This window comes from Lissotriton helveticus, chromosome 6 (genome assembly GCF_964261635.1).
Source record: "Lissotriton helveticus chromosome 6, aLisHel1.1, whole genome shotgun sequence".
Taxonomy (NCBI): Eukaryota; Metazoa; Chordata; class Amphibia; order Caudata; family Salamandridae; genus Lissotriton; species Lissotriton helveticus.
In genome coordinates this window covers 666,888,372-666,912,730 of record NC_136067.1, presented here as the reverse complement: position 1 = coordinate 666,912,730, position 24,359 = coordinate 666,888,372, and the positions used below count along the sequence as shown (strand labels likewise).

Genomic DNA, 24,359 nt, shown 5'->3' with positions numbered 1-24,359 from the left:
TCATATGAGTAATTGTTTCTCTATAATACGAGTGCGATGTAACGCACTTCAACAGCCTGCCCTACATACTTGGGAAGAGTAGCGCTATAAAAGAAATTAAATTAACATGAGAGGGACTATGTAGAGATGAGGGACACCACTGGAGGGTGCTGTTAAGGGAATCTGTGGAGAAGGTGGTGTACTGCATTTGCCATTTTTTGCCATTTTAAACGTGCTAAATTACATGTTGACCTCGAGTCCATGCAATGCTCTGATCTTCCATTTTATTTCATCGCACTTCCATTTTGTGCTGCTTTGCCCTGTAGTTACACTTAAGCAGTAACATAAACATGTTTTCCACGTAAACCAGTACAGATGGGTGCGAGGCATCTCGTGAGGATGCCTCGTGAGGTTATCGTGTACCTTCAGAGTGTTTTTCATGCATTCCATACTTATCTCTAGGACATAGGTAGGATAGCCGTACAGAGCTCCAAGGCCGTAGACTAAGGAAATGAATGTCTTTGGCCTCAGCACAGCCCAAGCAGAATCTGGCCAGGTCTGTCTGGGCGGGCCTGATGCAGAGATGGGGGCCAGCACCTGCAAATTGATGGTCGAGAGCGCCTGCTAGAGGCTTCTCGAACATGTTGATTTAAACTATAAAAAGCGGTGTTTGTGGGGTGGAGCTCAGGAACTCAGTCTTGGAGTGGGCGCACTCGCAGGACAACTTTGGTGCCTGAAGAGATTACTCCCTGAGCCCCGGTCTATGGGTTCCCGACTTGGTGTTCAGTGTTTGGCCCAGGGATGTTGAAGTCTCTGGTGCTGCAAATAAATCTGGTGAGGTGCTTTGCACATTAACTGTTTATATACCTGTATTCACAGTTTCATATTTATGTATATAGTGTGGTGTATTCATTGTTTATTGCCTTTCACTCGGTGCCTAAGAATTTATTAGTTTCAGTGACTTATTGCCTTTGCCTACAATATTAATAAAACTCATTTTTTACCTCCAGAGGAGTGTTGGAGTTTCTGTGTGAGTAAGTGGTGTGCGTAAGTTCAGATTACGCAAGTGGGCAAAGCAATACATTTTGGCGTAGTCGGTGGCAGGATACGTAAATTACGCGGGGAGGAACATGTTTAAAAAGACAAAAGGTGGTTCTGGTTCTTTGGCACCGAGTGAAATCCCTTTAGCCCCCATGCAAATTCCTGGATGGGAGGCGACTCCGTACTCCGCGCTGGGGCGTGAGTATTCTAAAAGCTCAGGATTAAGTGAGAGATGGTTTGACTGTCTGGGCGAAGTGTGGAAAAGTAAATTTTGCCATGTTCTGTGTCCCTACGTGTCCTCCATCTTATGTTATGTGTGCATGATTAATATGCATATGTATTCCCCATGTTTGATTAAAGACGCAATTATAGTTGTGTCCATCTCTAGTATGCCAGTTTCCAGTTCTCGTGAAGGCTACGAGTATTAGGCCTATGTAAAGTTACGTTGCCACGTTTCTCAGTGTGCACGTTATTTCATTGAAAAGTCCCCGTTTCTAGGCCTCAAAAGGGCCTGGACACCAGATTCAGCTCCTGTCTCCTGAACCCTCGCTGAGGAGCGATACAGCCCCCACCTGTATCCTCGACCCTTCACTTACTTCCTGCCTCACAGTGCCCGGCTCGGCCTGGCTCTGCCTGTTAGTCTGCCAAGAGTATGTTATGATTCTAGTTATCAGTCCAGCCCTCCTTCTCTGCATTTCTAAGCTACTGAATCGCATCAATAGTTTCCGTCATTGTCTAGCCTTTACGTCTCCATGTAAGAGAAATACTGTATTAATGGTCATTTAATATTCTTCATCACGCACTACATGTAGAATAATGCATGCTCCAGTCTTAGAGTCTATTAGCCTCTCCCCTCCTGACTCTTAGTTTATATCAACATGTCCTCTAAACATCAGATACTAGATAGGGTTTAGGTACATGTCGCCCTGACTCTCCAGACTTCAGTCTCTACTCCTAGCACAGAGATCATAGCCCCCAGCTTCTCCTAGTAACACGTCATTGTCAGTTTGCGCGCACCATTAGGTTAGAGGTCCCGGCTCCTTAGGTAGCCCCCTCCATGTTTCCTACCCCATTTATGACATATTCTGTTACGTTTACATCACATGTCTATGTACACGCCTCCTGTTACACCTACTTTCACCCTTATCTTTCGCGACTGCTATTGACCACACCCACTGCTCCGCCTACTGTATTCATTGTAATGCAACTGTTTTAATATATATGCTTGTGTACTGTTATTAAATGTTACGCCGATCCTGATCCTGCCCCCGGCAGCGCTGCCATCCCATTCCTGTGCAGGTTGTCCTGTTCCAGTCCTTTATGCTGTATTAAACCGGCAAACTCCTACTACCTCGAATCTTGACTCTTATTTATTGAGCTACCTGTTATTACTATGTCCAGTAAAACCTAGATCCGGTATTATTTATTTATATACCACATAATGGCGCCCGAATAGGGACTTGCCCTTTCCCCACGCGCCGGTGAAGCCACGCCGGCCCCCTGACCCTCTGCAGCCGTGACGGAACCATACCGTGCACGTGCAGATATTTCTGCTTCAAGTATCCCTCAGGCCCACGGAGGAGACGGAGGTGGCGGTCCAGCATCCAGACGAGGCGGTGGAGGAACGCGGCGAGTCCCGACCAGAGCCCAAGCCGAGAGTCCAAGGTCCGAGGTATCCGGAGGCCCACCCGTAACTGAAGTCCGAAGTTCGTCTGTCCGGCGTCAAAGCAGTCCAGTCCAGTCCGAGGCCTTCCGTTCTTGCTGCCCGGTGAGTACCATTGCTGGGGTAGTATCTAGACAGGGTCAATCTAAATTGACTCTGGTCCGTGGGTTGGTGGTACACAGACCCAAAAACGAAGTGTCCACTTCGGTGGATGCGGGTCCTGACGTGTCTCTTTATGAGACCGGTAAGTTTCGTACTGTTTTAGCAGTACATCTAGTTTCTGTTCTAGTCAGTTCTGTTCTCGAGAAATTCATGTATTCTGTTTTCAGTATTCCAGGTAGTATTCTGTTCGAACTGATATTTTAAATGTTCTTCATGTATTTTAATGTCGTGGTATGAATGTGGAGTAATTATCGTGTTCATTGTGTATTGTATTGTGTCTAGATTACAGTTCAGTCATGCCGTTATTTTCCAGACTACGTCAGTTAAGAACTAGAAAAGGTCTGTTAGAAGAAGCAGTTCCTGTCCCGCCTAGGGACAGTCCAGGTCATTTTATGTATCAGAAGCATGGCATAAGTGCCATATTATATCTAGATTTATGGGTAGAGTATACCAAACAGTTAGAAGAAAAGTATAGATGGCCCGTATCGGGTACATGGGATGCCGAGTGCATCATGCGAGTAGAAGAAGCATTATGGAAAAAGAAAGCCAGACAGTCACAGAAAGATGCCATCGAGTTATGGCGCAAAGAATCTCATAAAAGAACCGAAAAAGAAATCAGAAGGTCAGAATTAAGTAGGGAATCCTTAGAACGAGCCCAAGAAAGGGAACTAATCGAGATAGGTGAACGAGTTAAAACCGAACAGTCAGACAGACAGAGGAATGCCCTCATTAAGGGTATGTATCCTCTTCTTGCCGAGGGCTTGCCAAAAGCGACCCCGGAGGCATCCAGTAATTTTCCGCCACCATTAGTTCCGACCAAGCTACGTCACAAACCGACCGCAGCTGATATTTTTATTTCGTCCTACTTGGACGACACGGTTCCGGAATATGCAAATCCTGTTCCGCCAGTCCCTGTAAATAATGTAAATCCTGCTCCTCCAGACACCGGAGTACCTGCTACGGTACCCCCGGTTCAGCCCACATTACAATTTCCCACTCTGCCAGCACGAAGAGTATCAGTCGACGATTCCAGCATAGGGGCCGCAGGAGGAGGTCCTCCTGGTACCCCGCCACCACACCAACGTAGAACGTTGGCCGAGTTACATGAATGTGCGTTAAAACGTACGCCCAAATTTAAGTCCGTTGCAGATATCCGACGAGCTCTTACTGAATGCCGCTATGATCCGGTTGCAGGTGATGATAGTACAGTAATATATTCCATCCGTGTAAGACGGGTGACCGGGTATTTAGACACCCTACCAGATATGAAAGGAGATCTAGACAGAATATATCGTTTCATCCGTACAGGGGATGATCCAGAAAGTATTGGTGAAGCCATGTCCCAAAGGAAAGCTGAGATCCAGCTCATGATATTAAAGTTTCTGATTAATTGTCTAATAAGAGAACAAGACTACCCGACTAAAGATCCGGCCGAAATGAGAATCCTGACAAGGTGGAGTGATAATATAGCCGAGGGTAAGCACAAGACTATCAGTAGTATAGAGAGTATGTACAAGAGAATTCGTAAAGAAATAATAAAGTTACAAGCAGCACAAGTAAGCGAGAAAGAAAATGACTCTACCGAAGAGGTAGAGGACGAGAATCCCGTCAGAATAGCGTATGTAGGAAAATCTAGATTTCCAGACCGACATTCACGTCTAGACTACAAGAAAACTGTTCATCATCCAGCACCAGAACAAGGTTCTCTAGAACAAGTATTTCAAGCTACCGATCACATTCTGAAGTCACGAATCGGTTACAGTGAGTTAAGTACTATGCATGAACAAGAACTAGTCCGATCAGCAGTCCGATGGATTACTGATTCTACCACTTTTCCAGACGAAATAGTGGCACAAATGTTTCTGAAACTGCCCCCAGCCGAGCAACGACTGGTGGGTATGTATATGATCCAACACCTCATTACTCTGTATGAGGGTCAACATTCTGATCCAGGTCCATTACATGATGTCCTGAACGAGTTACTCCAGTATAGATGGAAAGGTTTAGGTACCGATTTAATTAGTGTTATTCTAGAACAGCGCCACAAATATAGAACGTTTCTGAACCCGCATTTTATTCATGTCTCACCCCCAGAAAGTAAACCCTTTTACATAGATAGACAGAATCCGTTACGAGAAGTACACCCAGTTAGGACAACAGATGGTGAAATGCAACGAGTGTTTGTTTACACTCCGATTACCAAGATGGAACTCTTAGAGATGAAGAAATTAATTCCCTGTCATGACAAAGATCCAGCAGGGTTCCACCGAGAATTAAAAGACATGCTCCGTATGGGAGAATACACGTATCCAGATATAATTAAAATGCTAAAAGTCCTGTTGCCCGCAGGGGTATATGAAAAACTCAAGGAAAAAGAATGGGAGGTGGGAGAGAAAAAGATCGATTGGGCAGTTCTAGAAGCTGAAGATAAGATACGAGTACCAGGTACCGGTCTTGGAGAGAAATGTAAAGAATTACCAGAACTGTTAATACAAGTTTTGCCCAGATTATTAGCAACTAAAAAGGAAGACTGGGATGCAATCTCAGCCTGTAAACAGAAACAAGATGAAGACACTGGTGATTTTTATTCTAGATTTGAAAAGTGTTTTATTATAAACAGTGGCCTCAAGACAAGTAGCGAGTCATACCCTCATCTTTTTGTTACTAAATTAGTCGAGAATTCGAGTCCACAAGTTAAGAATCGAGTTCTGAAAGTCGAAAGTACATGGCAAGCTAATACCCCGTCCCAGATGTTACAGATGCTCCAGTACCACCAGAATAGAATCAGAGAAGAACAAGATCATGAAAGAAAACGTATGAAAGACACGAAAATGAAAGTACTAGTTGCACAATCTGTTCCTCAAGACAGTCAGAAGAGGGGTCCGAATCAAGCCAGTCATCCTACAGCTCCCGTTAAAGGGACATGCAATTATTGTAAACAGCCAGGTCATTTCATAAACGAGTGTGCAGTTCTGAAACATAATATAGCCACTGGTAAGACTAAAGAAAGACCACGTCCGCCTAGACAAGAACAAGTTTCACAGACTTCTCAGCCACAGAATGCACAACAGACAGTTCCAGCACCGCAGCCTATTGCTGCAACACAGCATGTTACACAGCAGATGTACCAGTATGCACAATCCGAGTATCCAGAGTATCAGCCATATTCATGAAACAGCCTAGAGAGGGAGGTAGGCTTGCCTCTCATCGAGATACCTGTAGATCAAGAGGGTCCCTATGTTCATAGTCAAGTACTAGGGAAAGACAGAAAGTTTCTGATTGATACAGGGGCAAGTAGGACGACCATTAGTCACGCCGAAGTTCCAGGGGCTCCGCTCTCAGGCTCTAGAAATGTTTCCCTTGGATTTTCAGGAAAGCCTATTGTAAACGAGATATCTAAGCCAGTTACTCTAGAAGTAGGTCCATTGTCCCGCACTACTGATCTGTTACTTACGAAGTCATGTCCAGAAAATCTGTTAGGCATTAAAACACTGAAAGAATTAGGTGCAGTTATTTGCTGCTCCCCAGAAGGAATACGCCTGTTTCTACGTGACTTCAAGGGTCACTATGTATTACGAGATTTTGATCCGAGATTGTCTAATGTTCCGCAGCATCTATGGGCGCAAGGTCCAACTGATGTAGGTTATATGCAAATCACACCCCATCGTGTGACTCTCAAACCAGGTGTAGTGTTACCACGAATCAGACCGTACAGACTGCCACCTGAGGCTGTAGCAGCCTTATCCAAAATTATTGACGAACTCATGGCTCAAGGAGTAGTTGTAGAAACTGACTCCAATGTATGTAATTCTCCGATCATTCCAGTCATGAAACGTACTGATCCAAATGCACCGCCAGTATATCGATTAGTGATTGACCTACGAGAACTTAATAAATGTATTATTCCCCAGTACCCAGTCGTCCCAGATATCTCTTCCCTATTGACAGCCATTGATTCCGAAGCCTCATTTTTCACAGTCATAGACCTCAAGAACGCGTTTTTCAGTGTCCCCATTCATCCAGACAGCCAGTTTCTTTTCGGATTTTGTTTAAATGGAAGGAGCTATATGTTCACACGAGCTCCTCAAGGTTTCACAGAAAGTCCTAGCATTTACAGTCAAGCACTTAAGAGACAACTAGACAACATTCACATGCCAACTGACACTGCCCTGCTCCAGTATGTCGATGATCTACTGATCACAGCCCGTTCTGAACGTGCTTGCGAGCGAGCATCACTTACAGTCTTGTATTTTCTCGCCGAGATGGGGCACAAGGTGTCCCCTTCGAAGCTTCAATTCTGTGTCCAGCAAGTGATCTATTTAGGCCACTTGCTGTCCAAGTGGGGTAGGCAGTTGACACCAGACCGTATCCAGTTAATAGCGAGTCTTCCTCAGCCCAAGACACAGAAGGAGGTACGTGCTTTTATCGGCCTTACTTCTTATTGCAGACAATGGATTCCTCAGTATGCATTTCTAGCTAAACCACTGATACAGTTAACGACACAGGAGGCAGCCGTATCGACTGTCCTCCCTTGGACATCTGAACATACACTTAGTTTCAATGAGTTAAAGAAAGCTTTATGCCAAGCTCCAGTTCTAGCTACACCGAACTACAGTAAGCCTTTTACACTTTTCGTCACTGAACGTGAAGGTACAGCATTATCTGTTCTCACACAAGATCAAGCAGGACAATACAAGCCCTGTGCTTATTTCTCGAGCACATTTGATCCTGTAGCCCAGGCTCTGCCTGCGTGCCTCAAGTCAGTTGCAGCCACAGCACTAGCTATCAGACAAAGTGATTCCATAGTATTAGGACATTCCTTGACAGTACAAGTTCCACATTCCGTGGAAGTTCTTTTAAACCGAACACAGACTCAGCACTTGACAATTGCACGTTTAACAGGTTATGAATTGACACTGTTCAGCCACACATAGAAATCAGACGCTGCAACGTTCTAAATCCTGCTACACTGTTACCGTCAGTTAATTCAAATCCCGCCACACACGACTGTGTGGAAGTAGTTAACATTATGACAAAGCCAAGACAAGATCTGACAGATATTCCATTACCAGATCCCGACCTGACACTTTATGTGGATGGTTCATGTATGAGAACAAGTACAGGAGAACTAGTAGCCGCGTATGCAGTGACTACTGACACTGAAGTTATTGAAACACACCGTATTGACACCCTGTCTGCTCAAGCAGCAGAGCTAGTTGCTCTGACACAAGCCTGCATACACGCTAAGAACCTGAAAGTTAATGTTTACACAGATTCACGTTACGCATTCGGAGTTGTACACGACTTCGGAGTGCTCTGGCAGGAGAGAGGTTTCATGACTTCTCATGGAACCAAGATTCAGCATGGTCTCCTTATTCAAGCTCTGTTAGATGCCATACACTTACCGACATCTATTGCTATCATGAAGTGCAAAGCACATACGAAAGTTACTGACATTATTTCTCAAGGTAATGATCTAGCAGATCGCACAGCCAAGCTTACAGCACAGACTCCAGACATTTCAGTTAATCCAACACAGACACCTACTCCAGATCCGACTACATGCATGACAGTTAAGGACCCCACTCAAGATGTCATAGATATTCAGTTACATGCTACTCCCGATGAAATCAAGAAATGGTCCGAACAAGGAGGGGTCCAGACAGATCAGGGATGGGTAACGAAGGGAAAAGCCACATGGTTTCTCCCCGACTCCATGGTTCAAGTCATTATCAATACCGCACATAGTCCAGCCCATTTAGGAGAAAAAGCTATGTTAGACAGTATCCAGAACATTTGGTTCAACAAGCATTTACGAGCTGCAGCCAAGCAGAAAGTCCGTACCTGTATGATATGTTGCCAGTTTAATCCAGGTAAAAGTGTCCCTGTGGAACAAGGTGGATTCCAGCCCCCTGACCACCCTTTTGAAGTCCTCCAGATCAGATGGATTATATTCAGATGGAGCGATGTCGAGGTTTCAAGTATGTCCTTGTTGTTGTATGCGCTTTGTCCAGGTGGACAGAAGCATATCCAGTCCCAGATTATACAGCCGCGACCACTGCCAAGCAGCTGGTTCGTGAATTCTTCCCCCGTTATGGACTCCCTAGAGTCGTATATTCTGACAACGGCCAGCCATTCTCATCCGAGTTGATGAAACATGTTTCCCTTTTGTTAGGGTACCAGTGGAAGTTCCATTGTGTACGCCATCCTGAAGCAGCAGGTCTCGTAGAGAGACATAATCAGACCCTGAAAATCCGTATTGCCAAGATTTGTAAAGAGAAAGGTGTGGACTGGCTAGTAGCTCTGCCAGTCGCTTTATTTTATATGCGCATGGTCGCACACTCCAGATCAGGTCTGTCCCCGTATGAAGTCGTATTCGGCCGCCCCCCTAACATGTGGGGTACACCTAGACCCCGAAGTATTACCGATGTTTCAAGTAATATGCTGACAGATTACCTAGCTTCCTTGATGTCTGCCCTCAACTCTTGTCGTTCACAGGTTGCTGCCGCATTTCCAGACAATACCGAGGTGGCACCGCATGACATCGTTCCCGGATGCATGGTTCTTGTCCGGAACTTTGATCGTTCAAGTCCGCTGGAGCCCCGCTGGAAGGAACCCCGACAGGTCCTCCTGGCCACCCGTACTGCCGTCAAGCTGGAAGGCAGGAAGGGCTGGGTCCACCTGTCACATGTGAAAAGATTTTTTGGATTGAAGCCTGTTTCAAAGAACATTTCCGAGGATCGTAAAGACTGCCAAAGTACTATTCTTAAGGACTGTCCCGCAAAAGACAATGATATTGAACCCTCCCCGTTAGAGAAAACTCCGCAACAGGAGTATAAGCTCAAATTAAGGTCTAGTAAAATAAGTCAGCCAGTTTGATTGTCTAAGTCCTCCCCTAGGTGAAACGGTTAGACCGGTTTCTGACATGTATATAATAGACCCCCATAGTGAGAGAGTTAGTCAAAACTCAATCCGATGTATCGTTTTTCTAAGTTTCATATTGTTTTTCAGCCTCATGATTACCTGCACCAGTTATGCTTTTTATTTGTGTTTTCCAGTTTCTCATGTAAATAAGTCTTCTAATGCTACAGTAGAGCACACGTTTAGTGATCTGCCTCCTCATGAACTCTCTTATCGTCTCGCTATGCGAAATAATTCTTTTATCCGCATGTTACATTATTCACACCAGACCAACAATGCCACTAATTGTTGGGTGTGTGGTCGACTCCCCCCTTTCCAGACACCGAAGGGAGTTCTGCCACTCTTTCCTTATCCATTTTCACATAATGGTTCGTGTGGAGCATGGTCCACGTTAACGTCATCCTCAACAGATATGTCTTTTCTTAACAGTACATGTTTTCCAGACAAGCAAGGTCTTCCCCACAGAACAGGGTTAGATCTAGAAAATGAAGTTTATAATTTAGGTAATTATTCTTCGAATCTTATGGTCCTGAATGTTCAGTCTGATTCTACTCCAGACTTACCTGCTATGTCAGTACTACCAGTTAAAGGCGAATTATGTGTCCGAAAGAATGGTTCCGTACATGTAGGCCATAGTGATTGTACTACTATTGTCAAGTATAGTGACAGTAGGAAATCTATTTTCAAAGCTTCACGTCATTCTTATTTTGTTTGTGGTCAGACCGCATATGTTCGTCTGCCCCTCGATTGGGAGGGAACCTGTTACATTGCCTTCCTACTGCCACCAGTTTTTCTAGCCCCACCTGACTACCATAGGAATTCCCACCTAGTACATACTAGACACAAGAGAAATCTCCCGATTGTCGATTATACTGAAACTGCTCTAGAACAATACATAGATATCAATAAAGGTGTCTTCCCTTATTTAGGTACTGTTGTAAATAGTAAACTGATACGTAGATTAACCAGAACCCTTGAAGCAGTAGTGATTGAGACTACTTCTGCTCTAGGTAACTTAACCGAGGAGCAATCCTTTATGAGGATTGTCGTGCTCCAGAATCGTCTCGTCCTTGACGTCATACTGGCCGATAGGGGCGGGGCCTGTAGAGTCATCGGATCTAGTTGCTGCATTTTCATTCCTAATAACGCGCCGTCTGTTTATTCAGCTATTACCAGACTCCATAAAATTGCCCATATGTTACACCAAGATCCAGGCACCTGGACATGGTCCGGTTGGTTCTGGAATATGATTTCCACCTGGGGATGGAAAGTATTGTCATTTCTGGGTATTGCAGTAGCGATCATATTCAGTTGCTGCCTCTGTTTACAATGTGGCCCTGCGATTTGCGGCATTTGTGCTACCTCTTGTATTCCTAGTCCCAAGTCCCGTTCTAAATCCCGTTCCAAGAGAATTCGAGACGAGCAAATGATACTGTATGAAATGATAGATGGTATCATGAATATTGATGTTTCCTGATGGAAACGTAGTGACAAGGAGGGAATGTGGAAAAGTAAATTTTGCCATGTTCTGTGTCCCTACGTGTCCTCCATCTTATGTTATGTGTGCATGATTAATATGCATATGTATTCCCCATGTTTGATTAAAGACGCAATTATAGTTGTGTCCATCTCTAGTATGCCAGTTTCCAGTTCTCGTGAAGGCTACGAGTATTAGGCCTATGTAAAGTTACGTTGCCACGTTTCTCAGTGTGCACGTTATTTCATTGAAAAGTCCCAGTTTCTAGGCCTCAAAAGGGCCTGGACACCAGATTCAGCTCCTGTCTCCTGAACCCTCGCTGAGGAGCGATACAGCCCCCACCTGTATCCTCGACCCTTCACTTACTTCCTGCCTCACAGTGCCCGGCTCGGCCTGGCTCTGCCTGTTAGTCTGCCAAGAGTATGTTATGATTCTAGTTATCAGTCCAGCCCTCCTTCTCTGCATTTCTAAGCTACTGAATCGCATCAATAGTTTCCGTCATTGTCTAGCCTTTACGTCTCCATGTAAGAGAAATACTGTATTAATGGTCATTTAATATTCTTCATCACGCACTACATGTAGAATAATGCATGCTCCAGTCTTAGAGTCTATTAGCCTCTCCCCTCCTGACTCTTAGTTTATATCAACATGTCCTCTAAACATCAGATACTAGATAGGGTTTAGGTACATGTCGCCCTGACTCTCCAGACTTCAGTCTCTACTCCTAGCACAGAGTTCATAGCCCCCAGCTTCTCCTAGTAACACGTCATTGTCAGTTTGCGCGCACCATTAGGTTAGAGGTCCCGGCTCCTTAGGTAGCCCCCTCCATGTTTCCTACCCCATTTATGACATATTCTGTTACGTTTACATCACATGTCTATGTACACGCCTCCTGTTACACCTACTTTCACCCTTATCTTTCGCGACTGCTATTGACCACACCCACTGCTCCGCCTACTGTATTCATTGTAATGCAACTGTTTTAATATATATGCTTGTGTACTGTTATTAAATGTTACGCCGATCCTGATCCTGCCCCCGGCAGCGCTGCCATCCCATTCCTGTGCAGGTTGTCCTGTTCCAGTCCTTTATGCTGTATTAAACCGGCAAACTCCTACTACCTCGAATCTTGACTCTTATTTATTGAGCTACCTGTTATTACTATGTCCAGTAAAACCTAGATCCGGTATTATTTATTTATATACCACAGAAGCAACGCCAGAAGATGTTTTAAATTGTTTACAGAAGGTTCCTGTGGAGAAAAGTAAAGAGTTATGCACAGTGGGTTGGATTTTATTGCATGCCTACCGTCAAGTTTTTGACAAATGGTTATCTCTGCAGCAGGAACAGTTGAGCTTAGAAAAATAACTTGTTGAAGCTATTTCTACAATGCTATCCTGTCAGAATAAATTATTACAAGATAAGTTAGAAACATATCAGACTATAGCAGAGCGGGCTGCAGTCCGTGTTGCTGAATACAGATACAAGAAGAGGAGAGGCCGAGTGAGTAAACGGAAGGTTCATTTAGCGATTGCCAAAGCAGGCTTAGATTTTGACCCATCCAATTGGGACTCCAACATCTGGGATTCGTCAGAATTCTCCTCAGAAGGAGAGCTACCCTGGCAAGGGGAGGGAAGAGACGAGGAAGAAAAAAATGCTAAGAGAGTTGCACCACATCCCATTCTAAGACGGAAACTTCAAATCGCTCCAGGGAACCCAGATGGAGTCATGTTGAATAGTTTGGAGGATTTTACCCAGCAAGAAATAAGTGATCTTTTAGCGAGGTTTAGACAGAAGCCTGGTGAGACGCTATTAGCGTGGATGGTGCGCCTTTATGATCACGGCGCTTCTGGGGTCATGTTAGATGAGGGGGATGCTGCCAAATTTTGTACTCTCAGTACTGATCCCACTGTGCAGGGATACTTTCAGACTTTCCATGGTGATGATCAAACTACTCTGTTGCAGTTAGCTGCCAGGGGGTGTGGTCACAAGTACCCCACAGATTCCGACTGGCCTGAGAATGAAAAACCATGGTTTACCCTAAGAGATGCTTCGCAGAGAATTAAGGAGGAAGGGATGAAGTTGGCAGTTCTGGTAGGTGAGGCGCATAATTTAATGGGTCAGTTAATGACTGTGTCAATGCGGAACAAAATCATTCGTTTGGCGCCCCCTGCATACAAAGCTGTGGTAATGACTTTGTTAATTAATCAAACCGGTAATACCATAGGAGAAGTAGTCGAGGTAGTCCGTGAGCTGGGAGAGCTTGGGGAATGGGCCAAGGCAGACAGAGCTTCACGCCCAGAGTCCCGTACTGATAACAACCGAGTGACCAGACGTGATATGTTTTTGGAGCTGTTAAAGGATGGGGTGTCAAGAAGTGAGATTGATGGTATTGAGACGAATAGCATGTGGGAGATGTACCGTAAGCGAGGACTGGATAGGAAGGAGGGGAGTAGGCATGTGAATTGAAAAGATAACAAGAAAGTGAGTCGCAGGGATGCAGAGCATGAGGAGAAGCCTGAAAAAGCAGGTCAGGAGAGAGAGAGAGAAAGGGAAGCTCATGTGAGAGTGACAGAAGAGAAAGGTTGGGACCGAGATTGCACAGACTCAGATGGGGACCGGGAAGAGGAGGAGTTGTTCCCTGAGGGTTACCCAACATTGTATTCAGATCTGCGCCGGGACCTGCGCCGGGCAGATGCAGAGCTGCCTGTGTGATGCATTATTTTTAAGAGAAAAGAGTACATCCAGACCTTATTTTATATGTTATTGGACATATTCAAGGTAGGAGTGAGAATTTATATCCCTACCCGGTCTATGTTAAATAAGGATGTCTACATGGGCGAGGCACTAATTGTTTGAGGACTTTCTGAGTGGGGGGCTGCCTCGCACATCCCCATCCCCCTATACCCCTCTTATTTATGCAGATGCAGAGCTGCGCCGGCAAAAATTAGATTAGGAAATTGGCCAAGCTCCGGTGCAGGGATGGGCTCGCAAAGATAATAGACCACATGTGAGGGTTGAGATCTATTGGAAAAATAGAAATGTTCAGGAGGTGCGGGCTTTGGTAGACACGGGAGCGGAGGCCACATTGATACATGGCAATCCACGAAAATTTAAAGGACAGTATTTTACTATCACAGGTTTGGGAGGACAGGAGACCACAGCAGTGCAAACGGTTATTCGGGTGAAAATAGGCAGACTTCCCAAGAGAGCATACACTGTTTTGATTGTGTATTGACATTCTGAAAGGTATGACCCTATACTTAGATGATGGATGCTATCAGTTTGGGTCAAAGCAGTACTTCTCGGTTGCTGCTGTGAGGGTGGGGCGCTTGAAGATTCCCCCAGTGAAGGTGCCCCAAGCAACAAAAGTGGTTCACATAAAGCAGTACAGGAATCCAGGGAGTGCCAGGAACAATTCACATTCTCATGGGGCGGTAGGCAGATTTCGTTTCAATCTCTTCCTATGGGGTATTTACATAGTCCCACGATCTGTCACCGGCTGATGGCAGAGCATTTGGACGAGGTGTCAATCATTTCTGGAGTGCAACTTTGCCATTACATTGATGTGTTGATTCAAGGAGAGACCCAAGAGCAGGTGCAGGCTCAACTAGACAGAGTGGTAGAGCACTTGCAAAGCAAAGGGTGGGTGATTAACCCCGAAAAGGTGCAGGGACCCTCTCAGAGTGTGAAGTTTTTAGGCATTCAGTGGCATCAGGGACACAGGGAAGTGCTGCCACAAGTGAGGCAAAAGATCAAAGAGTTTGCAGTGCCAAAAAACAGGAAGGAAGCGTAGCATTTAATTCGATTGTTTGGTTTTTGGAGACAGCACATTCCCCATTTGAGTCAGATTTTGGCCCCTCTGTACAAGGTGACATGGAAGAAGCATGAGTTTGAGTGGGGGGAGGCACAGCAACAGGCGTTTGAGTCAGCGAAGGAGACTATACAGTGTGCCTTGGATTTATGGCCCATACGAGAGGGAAGCATTGATTTAAATGTAACTGTTCAGGATCAGTATGCAACCTGGAGCCTGTGGAAAAAGCAGGGGAGACAGAAAGTGCCCCTAGGGTTTTGGACCAAGAAATTACCTGATGCTGGAGAGCGGTACACTCCTTTTGAGAAGCAGTTGTTGGCATGTTATTGGGCTCTGGTGGATACCGAGCAGTTGACCCTAGGGCACAATGTGTTTTTGAGACCTGAGATACCTATCATGCAATGGGTGATGAGCTCACCCAAGACACACAGGATTGGGCATGCACAGGAGGCGAGTGTCATAAAATGGAAGTGGTACATACAAGACAGAGCAAGAGTTGGTCCTAAGGGGACCGCAGTGCTGCATGAGCAAGTGGCACAGACTCCTGTAGCAGATGCAGAAATGTTGCAAGATGTACCTAAAGTGCGAGAGTCTCCGTCGAAATGGGGTGGGCCTTTTTCAGAGTTGTCTGTGGAGGACAAAAAGCATGTGTGGTTTACAGATGGCTCAGCCAGATACGTGGGGACCAAGAGACATTGGAAGGCAGTGTCATATAATCCGGTGACCAAAAAGTTGTTGTCAACTACTGGAGAGGGAAGAAGTAGTCAGTTTGCAGAATTGTATGCTGTTTACCAGGCATTAAAGCAAGAGCTCCCTGGTACATGTCACATTTACACTGATTCATGGTCTACCGCTAATGGGTTAGCCACCTGCCTTCCCACATGGCATGCTCACAATTGGATGATTCACAGAGGTTTGGGGAAAGGAGTTGTGACAGGAAATTTGGGAATTGTTGCCCCAGAGTACAGTTACAGTTTATCATGTCGATGCTCATTGCCCGACTGACTCACTAGAGAGTTGGTGCAATTCCTTTGCAGACCAAGAAGCGAAGATTCATGAAGCTGAGGTGGAGACGCAGAATTCTGACTTGGTGGGCATGGCTAAATGGGCGCACCAGAAAAGTGGACATTTGGGCGAGGGAGCCACTAGCAGGTGGGCTGAAAGTAGAGGGATGTATATTCCCCTAGATTTGATTAAGACTGCAATCATTCACTGTCCTGTTTGTCAGCATACTCAGCACAGACCAGTTGCACAGGTAGTGAGAGGCCAGTTAGGCAGAGGGAAGTTACCAGGGCAGATATGGCAAATTGATTTCATCAGGCCAATGCCAATGAGTCGAGGATGTCAGTATGCATGCACGGTGGTGGATACTTATTCTGGCTATCTCATCGCCTTTCCATGCAAGAGAGCAACCGAGTCTAACACTCTGAAAATGTTGAATTTGTTGATCTTGTATTACGGAATTCCATTGCAGGTCCAAAGTGACAATGGGTCACATTTTAAAGGAAAGATGGTGCAAGATTTTTGCGTGCAGCATAACATTGAATGGATCTATCACATACCCTATTACCAACAGGCAGCAGGTTTGATTGAGAGAATAAATGGTTTGCTGAAAGAGCAGTTGAAAAAGTTGTCTGATGGGTCATTGAAGGGGTGGAGGGATCACTTGTCTGATGCATTGCAGATTTTAAACAACCGACCTCTTGCTGATGCAGAGACTCCTTTGATGCGCATGTTGGCCCCAGCTTTGCAGATTAAGCCCCATGTGGCCACAAACACGAATCTGTATTGGGAGACAGCTCCCGGAGCTTTGGCTCCATATCGTGCCACAGCAGAAGCTGCCGGTCTTTATTTAGATGCCTTAAAACTTTATTGATTGCAACCATGAGACATTAGTTTGATTGAGACAGGAATTGGAGTTCAAATTCCCCCAGAGCATTTCGGGCTAATTGCTCCTCGATCTGGGCTTGCCATTAAAGGCATCCAGGTTTTAGGAGGGGTGGTCGATGCCGATTACCAGGGGCAGATCAAAGTTATCTTATTGAACAGTGGAAACAATGATCTGATTGTGCAACCCGGTGACCGCGTTGCCCAAATGGTCATCATGCCGGTTTATGGAGGAATTGTCATGAAGGGGACTGCCCCAGCCCTTCTAACTGTGCGAGGAAAGGGCTGGTTCGGATCTACTGACAAGAACCCAGGGGCGAAATTGTGGGTGGGTGGAGTGCCCAAACAAACCTCCTGAACCTGCAGAATTGATCGCTAAGGGCAAGGATAATATCCTAGTCATCATGAAACCCGGACAGGAAAAGTGGGAAAATGTACCTGCTGAAGAATGTTATTTGCGAGAGTGATTATATCAGTTTGTTTTCTGTTTCTAGATCACAGTATGGCTTGCCGCTGCGATGCTTGCACGGTGTGGTCGGTGTTTGGGCGTGTCCGGAGGGGTCCGGGAGGGCCCGGGGATGCCGTAGGGGATCAACCGCCCGAGTCGGATGACAGCATTGTTGCAGCAACCGGATAACATCTGGACCTACTTGGCCGGGAATGTGCTCAACACTTCCCACTTCTGTATGAGAAATCTTCAGAGTACAGCTGATATAATATCCACCTGTCTTGTCGCCGTCCCTACCCCTGCACATGTGCTCCTACACATCTTCAACCAAACTAACTTTGATGGGGTAGTGGAGGAAAGTGATGTACGAACACATCTGAGTCTTTATGAGTACAGTCACTTTTGCCCGGAGGTTACAGATAGCCTCTGGAGGAACATGACGAGTATTGTTACTTACAATATCTCTACTGGAGATGTTTGCTATCAACTAACTTGTGACCCTGCCCGAATTGGCAAGTGTGGCCAATTGAAACTAGAGAAAAGCAAACAATTAACCCCTGATCAACAAACATTATGTCAGTCACGTCGTGACAGTTTTTGTAATAATGTTACCAACTATATGGTTTGTAATCACACAGTATTAGCCACTAGTCATGTTAACCACGTGAAATTACCTAAAGGATGGATGTTCTCGTGTGGTAATATTTCATACACTGTGTGCGGAAAATGCCTAGGCAGTCAAAGGATTTCAAATAAAATAAACAAGTGAGGAACCAAGTCAAGGACAATTGGAAAGCTGTGGGGGTGATATGAAATCACTAAGTTTTAATAAAAACACATATATAATTAATTAGTCAACACATACAATGTTCAATAAAAATTAAAACTAAATAACACAATGCTAAAAATTCACAATCAAGGAATTACATTAAAAACAATGACCATATCAATTTATAACAGGAACACCAATCATAGGGGTGTCCACCGAATTAATAATACAGTACTCGACGCGCGTTTCGGCGACTTAACGCCTTCTTCAGGAGCCACAAAGCAATCTGAAATGATAATACAGAAGCATTACATAAGAAAACGGTACATTGTACCTTCTACAGTGTGGCAGTAAAGCATACATACATAGTTCTATATTTCAATTAACTTAAAAAGACCATTACATCAAATCAGCTAATACAATTGCCTAAGGGAGAATTGGTTTCCGTAGCCACTTTGTTTACTTTATACTCACTGATTGATACATATTATCTAATATTGCGAGAGTACAACACACGTATTGTCTTTAGGATCAAAGATGAATTGTGAGAACATATATTTCGCTAACACATGTTTGATAGGTTCATGCAGTCACATACAATGATGATACATTAGCAACTTACTTCACACGGACCAGGGATTTGCTCGGTCAATGCTCAATTGTAAAATTATATGGACCAAATTGAATCTGGATGGAAGAAAGAGGGGGGGTGGGGGAAAAATTACCATCTCAATATTTCCAAAGATGAAGGAAAAGGATAATAAATTGAGCACAAATGATGGCATTGATGCAGACAGCCAAGGGCATTTATTAGATTATAGTAACACAATTCCTATTACCACTGATTACTCTACAGAATAGCTGATACCACACTAGCCACCAGAAAGGATCGTTCTTAATATATCCAATAATAATGGAATTGTATATTTCATTATATTATATTACCTATTCTGGCTATTTAACTCAGCCAAGCTCTTGTCGAGTCTTTTGTCTATTTTCTCCATCTGCCCACAGTGAAGTCAGCGCCTCCCCTCTGGAGCCCTTTCCATACCAGGGACTCCTCACATACTATTCTCTAATTTATGTCAATATTGGATTATTCCACATAGGATTTATTGGGACTCATGACATCCAATACGGGTCCCGCTCCAAATAGGAATCGTAAATTATCCGAATTTCCTCCTATTCCTAACTCGAGACCCAGTCAGCAACAGCAAGGCGAACAGAGTCTTTCATTTATGTCCGCCGTCGGCTGTTATAGTAAGCACCGCCCACCAGGTAAACCTCTTAGGTTCGGCCCAATATTTAAATAAACCACCATCTGGATGTCAGTTGATCATCACTCGACATCTAGACAAGCCGCATCATTCGCCTTTCCGAGTGCGCAGACACCGGGTATATCGTGCCGACGTCAGGTGAGAGTTGCATCATTTTTTCGCCGTCGTCACGGGAGAGAGCTCCTTGATAGCTTTGCACCATCTGATACTACCGCGGATGCGTGTAGTGATTACCCGTTTGTACCTTACAGGTCCGACCGACCCTGACATTTTAAATTACACCTGAAGTGTGGATTCGGTCAAACGGGACTAAACCTGATATTTGTACAGCCGCATCATTTACATCACATAATACCCGGTTACTGGGCAGATTCGGCTACTACCAGGTGAGAAATTTCACGCATTTTGTCTTGCCGCCCCAGAGACTTCTCCTGGAGGTTGCACCAGTTGAGACGGCGTCAGCCTGTACACCCTATCATTGAAACGCGCACATTTTGATAGATTTTTTATATCTTGCAGGTGTGACCTCCGACTGCCAAGTTTGACCAATTTTCACCGGTTCTAACCAAATCGCACGTTTTTAATCCCACGGGTGAGATTTCTGACTATTGGCATTTTCAAGCAACACTGCTCAGCAGTTCTAAAGCCGTATGCTCCATGTGGTTTAGTTCCGTTTTTGTACATTTGGGCTCTAATTTATGTATAATTCCTCCTCTTGCACTATTAGATGCATTGCAGTTTGGCTATTCTATAATTTGAAGAACGCTTTAACTGCCACACTGTGACAGACATTGACTAATGGATGTATATCTGTCTTCAGATTTTTATCATTGTTGGCATACTTTGTGAATATCGCCCGCGGCAGAACCATACAAGAAATATCCAAGCTCAGAGACATCACTCTGCAGGTACATTGTAAAAAAATGTTTTTGTACCTCCCACTTTGTGGCCTTTTAATCTTGATACCACTACAGGACAGAGGATAGAGAACATAGATTTTCTCCACCTATACAGACTCGTTTATTGATTCAAGTACTCACAGTAAACCTACCTGATATCGCAACCTAATCAGGATCGCAATCTATGTACCTTTACACCGGGTACATTGGCTATTTATATGTAGCATGTATTACTCACTCCCGGCCTTAGCATTTCCTAAACTAGTGTGGTATCAGCTGTTCTGTAGAGTAATCAGTGGTAATAGGAATTGTGTTACTATAATCTAATAAATGCCCTTGGCTGTCTGCATCAATGCCATCATTTGTGCTCAATTTATTATCCTTTTCCTTCATCTTTGGAAATATTGAGATGGTAATTTTTTCCCCCACCCCCCCTCTTTCTTCCATCCAGATTCAATTTGGTCCATATAATTTTACAATTGAGCATTGACCGAGCAAATCCCTGGTCCGTGTGAAGTAAGTTGCTAATGTATCATCATTGTATGTGACTGCATGAACCTATCAAACACGTGTTAGCGAAATATATGTTCTCACAATTCATCTTTGATCCTAAAGACAATACGTGTGTTGTACTCTCGCAATATTAGATAATATGTATCAATCAGTGAGTATAAAGTAAACAAAGTGGCTACGGAAACCAATTCTCCCTTAGGCAATTGTATTAGCTGATTTGATGTAATGGTCTTTTTAAGTTAATTGAAATATAGAACTATGTATGTATGCTTTACTGCCACACTGTAGAAGGTACAATGAACCGTTTTCTTATGTAATGCTTCTGTATTATCATTTCAGATTGCTTTGTGGCTCCTGAAGAAGGCGTTAAGTCGCCGAAACGCGCGTCGAGTACTTTATTATTAATTCGGTGGACACCCCTATGATTGGTGTTCCTGTTATAAATTGATATGGTCATTGTTTTTAATGTAATTCCTTGATTGTGAATTTTTAGCATTGTGTTATTTAGTTTTAATTTTTATTGAACATTGTATGTGTTGACTAATTAATTATATATGTGTTTTTATTAAAACTTAGTGATTTCATATCACCCCCACAGCTTTCCAATTGTCCTTGACTTGGTTCCTCACTTGTTTATTTTATTTGAAATCCTTTGACTGCCTAGGCATTTTCCGCACACAGGTTGTTTACCCTGCCCTAGGAGTCTAATAGAGCATTACCCAGGGGGTCCTTGTTAATTACAACGAATATTTCATACACTTACATACCAGCTAATATAACTGGAGGACCTTGTGCCTTATCACGATTAAGCCCTATGCTTTTTCCCATGCATTCTGTTACACGTATTCGCTTTTCTAGAGCCTCTATTCAATTACCTGATGATTGTGACTCCAATATTGACTTGCTTTCTAGAACAGAATATACTAGTTTGGCTCTTTCCATTGTAGGAGTACCAGGACTGTCCGTTTATAATGCCAGGACAATTGCAAAGCTTGACTGTTTAATAGTGAAAAATCTCAATCATACTTCTGCCGCTTTAACTGAATTATTATTAGATGTTCAAGGAACAAGAAAAGCCGTTTTGCAAAATAGGGCAGCTGTGGACTATTTGTTGCTAAAACATAACCACGGTTGCGAGGACTTTGATGGGCTCTGTTGTTTCAATTTATCTGATCATTCTACATCTATCCATGCACAAATTAATGCTTTAAAAGATTTAGTGAAAGGGGTTACCCAAGACATTGACCGAGGATGGTGGGATTGGTTGTTTGGATGGCTGCCTAATTTTGGGCAGCTTCAGTATATCTTGGGTGTTATTATAGTCATTATTTGCATTTTTATTTCATTATGTTGTTGCATTCAATGCATTCCTAATCTTGTCTCCCTTTTTAGGCCCAGATCAATGGTATTTAGGCCAATGGGGTATGATAGGTGAATCGAAGGTCAAGGGGTGGAATGTACTGCATTTGCCATTTTTTGCCATTTTACACGTGCTAAATTACATGTTGACCTCGATTCCATGCAATGCTCTGATCTTCCATTTTATTTCATCACACTTTTATTTTGTGCTGCTTTGCCCTGTAGTTACACTTAAGCAGTAACATAAACATGTTTTCCACGTAAACCAGTACAGATGGGTACGAGGCATCTTGTGAGGATGCCTCGTGAGGTTATCGTGTACCTTCAGAGTGTTTTTCATGCATTCCATACTTATCTCTAGGACATAGGGAGGATAGCCGTACAGAGCTACAAGGCCGTAGAATAGGGAAAGGAATGTCTTTGGCCTCAGCACAGCCCAAGCAGAATCTGGCCAGGTCTGTCTGGGCGGGTCTGATGCAGAGATGGGGCCCAGCACCTGCAAATTGATGGGCGAGAGCGCCTGCTAGAGGCTTCTCGAACAGGTTGATTTAAACTATAAAAAGCGGTGTTTATGGGGTGAAGCTCAGGAACTCAGTCTTGGAGTGGACACACTCGCGGGACAACTTTGGTGCCCGAAGAGATTACTCCCTGAGCCCCGGTCTACGGGTTCCTGACTTGGTGTTCAGTGTTTGGCCCAGGGATGTTGAAGTCTCCGGTGCTGCAAATGAATCTGGTGAAGTGCTTTGTACATTAACTGTTTATATACCTGTATTCACAGTTTTATATTTATGTATATAGTGTGGTGTATTCATTGTTTATTGCCTTTCACTCGGTGCCTAAGAATGTATTAGTTTCAGTGACTTACTGCCTTTGCCTACAATATTAATAAAACTCATTTTTTACCTACAGAGGAGTGTTGGAGTTTCTGTGTGAGTAAGTGGTGTGCGTAAATTCAGATTACGCAAGTGGGCAAAGCAATACAGGTTGTCTTTTGAGGGAGAAGGGCACCAGTAAAGATTGTCACACTGACTGGCACCAGCACTACAACTGGACCTGTCAGGGGAGTAGCTAGAGGTGGGCGAGCAGATGATAGCTCGGCTAGCCTTGAGCCAGAAGTCTGGCTCTCACTCAGCTCGAGGTCCCATCGGAAACTTAAGCCCATAATGAACCAAACTGCCATATGACTTCATGCACAAAGTGGTAAAAACAAAGCATTAATATCCGAAGGTAAAAAAGGAGAGCCAAATGGATACCCCTTCAGTAGCTACTTTGAACAAGCTGAAACGGCAACACCTCGCTTAATCACAGCTTCCCCTTAACCAAATTTTGTGATCTTAGGCAAATGTTTTATTTTTACCAAACCTCTTTTTTTGTTCACATTTAAATATGAAGGCACCTTCATGTACGTGAGTTCAGAATACAAAAAAACGGTTACATTTTGTTTAATAGACTGTAATCAAGGCCACTGTAATTATGCAGCAGGGGAGGGCCAGAATATGTGGCTTCTGGCAAGGTAGACTAAATTATGCATCAGGATAAGGCAAATTATGCTGTGTAATGTGGCACATTTATCATAGTATTACTTAATTATTTTGCAATTTCTACATATGCAACAGAAAGGTCCTGAGTCAACCTTTGTAAATGACCTTCCCTTGCACAGCAACACGTGCCTGCGTTTTAGTAACTTTTTAATCGTCTGAACTAGAAACAACATATTTTTTGTTAAATATACAGAATATGCAGCAGATGATGGATTTTGTGGAAATTGTGGCAAATCCATAATTATTTGAGAAACTGTGCAGCCGGACAAACGCATAATTTCAGCAGCACTGACTATAATAATGTTTTCTATAACAATCTGGGCCACATATGGGGTTTCTATTACAGCTGGCTTGCCTCTTAGTTCACTAATGGTATTGTCACAAGATTGGGAGCGGGGGCAGGAGTGGTTATAAGTTCAGATTTAAAAACTATCACTTTTAAGTACTTCTCAGTGCAATGTTGTAATGTGAGGTATTCACATGAAAGCTTCCACATGGTAAAGAAAAACACTTTTTTTTAATTGTGGAGCGACTTTATAGTATTTTACGTGATGTTTGTTATATGATTTACATGGCAAACATTTCCAGGGCTCAGCATGTGCATGGCCT

At 43.9% G+C, this 24,359-nt stretch overlaps 1 protein-coding gene across 1 annotated transcript; it reads left to right on the top strand.

Moving 5' to 3' along the window:
• The first annotated feature begins 679 nt into the window (after positions 1 to 679).
• Positions 680 to 23,044, top strand: LOC144761475 (syncytin-A-like). The gene is made up of 3 exons (XM_078646821.1): positions 680 to 813; positions 17,439 to 18,091; positions 21,595 to 23,044. Exons 2-3 carry the CDS (start codon positions 17,553 to 17,555, stop codon positions 22,283 to 22,285), a joined length of 1,230 nt encoding a protein of 409 aa, XP_078502947.1. The 5' UTR covers positions 680 to 813; positions 17,439 to 17,552; the 3' UTR covers positions 22,286 to 23,044.
• The last annotated feature ends 1,315 nt before the right edge of the window (positions 23,045 to 24,359 follow it).